General features: G+C 32.1%; 1 protein-coding gene across 1 annotated transcript; it reads left to right on the forward strand.

The window, feature by feature from the left end:
* The first annotated feature begins 1,368 nt into the window (after positions 1 to 1,368).
* Positions 1,369 to 4,803, forward strand: LOC146902390 (sugar transport protein 7-like). Its single transcript, XM_085737135.1, has 5 exons — positions 1,369 to 1,481; positions 1,743 to 1,912; positions 2,736 to 3,055; positions 3,372 to 3,903; positions 4,751 to 4,803. The coding sequence occupies exons 2-5, from the start codon at positions 1,762 to 1,764 to the stop codon at positions 4,801 to 4,803; spliced, it is 1,056 nt and encodes a 351-aa protein (XP_085593261.1). The 5' UTR covers positions 1,369 to 1,481; positions 1,743 to 1,761.
* The last annotated feature ends 236 nt before the right edge of the window (positions 4,804 to 5,039 follow it).

Genomic DNA, 5,039 nt, shown 5'->3' on the forward strand with positions numbered 1-5,039 from the left:
TAAAGAAACTGGTGGTGCAAAATGGGAGACAATACATTTTGGAATGGAAGATCGAGACAATTTTTGAGTTGGGTGATGGTACAATTCATTGAGATTGAGTGGTGTATAGACGAGGAGAACTGTGCTAAGCTAACTAGTGGATCTAGAATGTTGTTTAAGGATTCAATATATGTAAGTTCGTTGAAAATATGATACTAAGATTTACATCACAATTGACAAATATTTAACTTGTATCCATTATTTTTGTTTTGGTGTTGAGTATAAACTTTTTTTATGGGTTTTGTTAACGAGTCTCCCCGCTCTTTAAGATTCCAAAAGCGTGAAATTATTCCATAAAAAAGTCAAACGTTTCAATTTCCAATTCATCGATTACATAATTTTTCAAAAAAGTTATTAAAGTGCCTTAACGATGTCCTTGCGCACTCTTTAACATTTTCCTTTTTTGTTGTTTTAGTTCTATTTGTTTTTTTTTATAACATTTTTGTGTTGTTTGAAATGAACGCAACATAAGGATTTTTCATAGATATTGTTGGAATAGTTATTGGATCACATCATACTTTATTTTCAATGGTGATTAAAGTCGCATCACTCTCATTCTTTAAACGACTTTTACTCGTGGTGGTCCAACTTATTGGCTTGTCTTGGTTATTTTACTTTGTAATGTATTGGTTATTTTTTGATCTATAATACCTTTTGGTTTCTAAAAAATATTGTTTTTTTATATTTATCTTTCAAAGTTTAAAATAATATTAATTTCTATTTTTGTTAAAATAATCCCAACCATTAACCCATAAAGATAAATATGCAAATTGAAATAATAGACAATTGAAAGTGTTTTAGTTTGGTCCCCCTCTTTTTTCTCAAGAGTAGTTTGGTCCCCCTCTTTTGTTTGTATAGTTTATATATATATATATATATATATATATATATATATATATATATATATATATATAAAAGAGTGGCAGATTAATATATCCATAAAAAATAACAAAGTTTACAATTTTTTTTTTTAAAGGAAGCTTATTACCTTTCTTAGCATTAATATGTGCAAATAGTCTATAATTAAAAAGGAAGAGATTGTCTGAGGCCTAGTTAGACTTGACACCTCTCCACAATTTTTTATTTTTTTGGTTACATCCTCTCCACGAATTCGAAACGCAAAATGCGAATTTTAAAAATGGTTATTTTCACTTTGTTTAAGTTAAAAAAAATTAAAAAAAAACTAATCCCTATTCTTTTTTTTTTTGACAAAAACTAATAATAATATTCTTTTTTTTTTGAGAGATTACAGATTAGGAAAAAAAAATCTTTGAACAGTTGATATGATAGCGGGACCCTTAAATATGACAGAATCTGTCTAACTTACGGGTCTTTGGTTGAACAGTTAGAATTCTAGAAACTTGGCTTCTTTTCTACGTTGAGTGCGGACGCAATAATATACGTTGAAGTTTCTGTTTTCAGCGGGCAATTTTTCTACATATGTACTTGATTTTTCACTTTATGTGAATTTTTTTTCTATATATGTACTTGATTTTTCACTTTCTCTCAAAAACTTCTATATATGTTAATTTCTTTAAACTTTATGTGAAAATTTGATAAAAGAATCACGGTTCAAACGGTTTTACTTACTTTTTAGTTGTTTTCTTAGCTCACAAAAAAGTAGTTTAAACTTTGTATAAAATTGAAGGTGTGAGTATAGTAATGTTCATCCTTCGTAAAGTATTATTCTCCCTTGCATGCAGCCTCCTGTAATATAAGGAAATGGAAGATGGTTCTTCCCCTATGGGTGGTGGTACTGTAGATAAGGGAAGAGCTGAGCAATACAAAGGAAGGGTCACTGTTCATGTTATCATTGCTTGCATTGTTGCTGCTACTGGTGGGTCCCTTTTTGGCTATGACGTTGGTATTTCAGGTTCTGTCTTAATCCCTTCACTCTCAAAACTTCATTCCAAATTTAGTTTTGATTTTATATTCACCTTCACTCTCAGGTTATTATTCTGGAATAAATTCTCTTTCTCTTGTTAAAAAACTTCAACTACTTGTTTGTGTTTGAAAGCTGAAAAGGGAAATACACATGGGTTGAATTTCACTGACATAGGACACGAGTTGATTAGAATAAGGAAAGAGAAAAGAATCTCATTTTCTTGATGAGTGTTCTTTCATGTCTGTCATATTTTCAATTTGTCCTTGTCTGGAATCTGCACTTCTCTCAAGTGCTTAAAGACCTTTTCCTTTATTCTATTCTAAGATGCAACATCCCAGCTTTCTTCTCACTTTATTAATTGACAAATGAATCAACTATAAATGTTGATCCCAACCCAAACTATAACTCTCATGCATTTAGTGCCTAAATTGTTATTAATCTATTAAATTAGTCCCTCATTTCCTTTAAAAATGAAAGAAAAAAGTGATAATGCAGGGACTGTCTTGATGGATTAAAAATAGTATATTTCTATTGTTTAGGGACTAAATAGGCGAGAAAGTGATAGTTTAAGGACCAAAATTGATGGTTTATTCATTGACAAATCCACAAAATAGGGTTGGGTCTAGTGGAATCTGCTAGACTCCGACACGCCTTGAATAAGATTAGCTCCAGGGGAAAGAATCTATAGAAGAAAAAAAGAGTATAATTGACAAATCCCACATTAAATTTGCATGATATAAGTTATTTTGATTTTGATCCAATTTTCTTATAGTCATTTATTATAAGTTGACATATGTGTCATGGTTAACAGGAGGAGTTGCTTCCATGGATGACTTTCTTCAGAGTTTCTTCCCCGCTGTGTACAAACATAAATTGGAAGCCCATGAAAACAACTATTGCAAGTATAACAACCAGGGCATTTCTGCATTTACATCTACTTTATACATTTCTGGTTTAGTTGCATCCATAATCGCAGCTCCAATTACGAGGAGGTATGGACGAAGGACAAGTATCATAATTGGTGGTATCAACTTTCTCATTGGATCAGCTCTGAATGCTGCAGCTGTTGATCTTGAAATGCTTATCATTGGAAGGGTTTTGCAAGGTGTTGGCATTGGATTTGGAAATCAGGTAGTAGCATTTTTCCTACAATCTTTCACGCATTCTTTAAGCAAATCCAAACTATTCTTGATGTAAAACATGGGTTTATTTATAAAAAGAACAATCAAGCAACTGTTTTATGTTTAAAACCAAACTCTAAAGTCTAGATAAGCCAAGTATCAAATGTAGCTTTGAAAAGTGACTAACTGCCAACATTAATTATGTGAATGTTAACATAGGCTCATCAAATTTTACAGGAAAAAAAGGTATTAATGCAATGGAAACTATCAATGGTCCTATAAAGTATGTTTAAGTTAGAAGATAATCCAGTTATACCTTTTTGAAGGCTATTCCGCTGTACTTGTCGGAGATGGCGCCAACCCACTTTCGAGGAGGATTGAACATGATGTTTCAAGTTGCAACCACTTTTGGGATTTTTACAGCAAATATGATCAATTACGGAACACAACAGATTCAACCCTGGGGGTGGAGGCTGGCCCTTGGCCTTGCTGCAATTCCAACTCTTTTGATGACTATCGGAGGAATATTTATTCCAGAGACTCCAAATAGCTTAATAGAAAGAGGATTAAAGGAACAAGGGAGGAAGCTCCTTGAAAAAATCAGAGGAACGAATGAGGTCGACGCAGAGTTCCAAGATATGCTTGATGCGGGTGAATTGGCAAACTCAATAAAGCACCCTTATTATAACATCCTTAAAAGAAGATACAGACCAGAGTTGGTCATGGCTATCTGCATGCCTGCATTCCAGATTCTGACTGGCATAAACTCAATCCTCTTTTATGCTCCAATGCTATTTCAAAGCATGGGATTTGAAAATACCCCCGACCTCAATTATGTGATGATTTGTCTACTTTTGCGTATATGGCATATGTCTTTACTTAATAAAAAATATTATTTTTTATAATTTATATAACAATAATTATTTTTTAATTAAAAAATAATAATAAAAATGTATACAATAATTTTTTTTAATTTATAAAAGTGACAAATCATCACATAAATGGGGTCGTGGACTATTTCCAAAAATAAAAATTTTTGCAGGGACCAAAAACTATAAAAAAAAAATTGCAGGACTAAAACCAAAACTCACTTATTTTGCATTGACCAATACCATATTTAAGCCTTATAGATATTACTAGTATACACTACTTCCTCCGTCTCACAATAATTGTCACTTTACCATTTTTTCTTTTTTTCAAAATAATTGTCACTTTAGAATACCAATGCAAGCATTTATTATTTTTTTTCCATTAATATACCATTATTTATTGAATTTCATCCAACTTAACTAGTACTTCACTAACTACAATTAATAAAAATGTTTTAGTAAATGACACTAATTTTACTAACAAAATCAATTTAACTAATCATTTTCTTAATAGCACCGCAAATGCATAAAATGTTAAACGGCTATAATTTAGAGACCGAAGGAGTATCTCGATTTGTTTTGTTTAATGAAACTACTGTAAAATGTACTATCTTTTGTTAAAATGACTACAGTTCACCTCACCTTGATTTTGCAAATCTGATCTCCAAACTGAACATGCATCAAGATTTGTTAACGTGTTTATCATGATACTTATCTATGTACGGGAGACAACTTGTGTCCGGAGCATCTGACTTGGCATAAAAAAGAACCGTGAAAAAGCATGAGCTGCGAAAAAGGACAAGCGCTAATAACGAAACATTGTTTGTCTTTGACAGATAACAAGGAAACTCATGGTGCAAAATCCGACACGTGGCATTCTGGACAGTAGATAGAGACATTTTTTTGGGTTAGTTGGGTGAGGGTTAAATCCACTGAGTGGTATAAAAATACTGACAACTACACGTTTTCTTTCTTAATCGCGTATCCTCCATAGCCATTTTGGCTAGTCACAGATCCATGTAGTACATGGCTATACGGGTTCATGCCCCCACAATCAAAAATATTTCCGTCTAAAATCTCTCTCAAGTTACAATCATAAAAAACACTTGCTTCAATATTAAGCTT

Source organism: Medicago sativa, chromosome 8 (assembly GCF_051527215.1).
Source record: "Medicago sativa cultivar Bolivia chromosome 8, Bolivia_mono, whole genome shotgun sequence".
In the NCBI taxonomy this organism is placed as follows: Eukaryota; Viridiplantae; Streptophyta; class Magnoliopsida; order Fabales; family Fabaceae; genus Medicago; species Medicago sativa.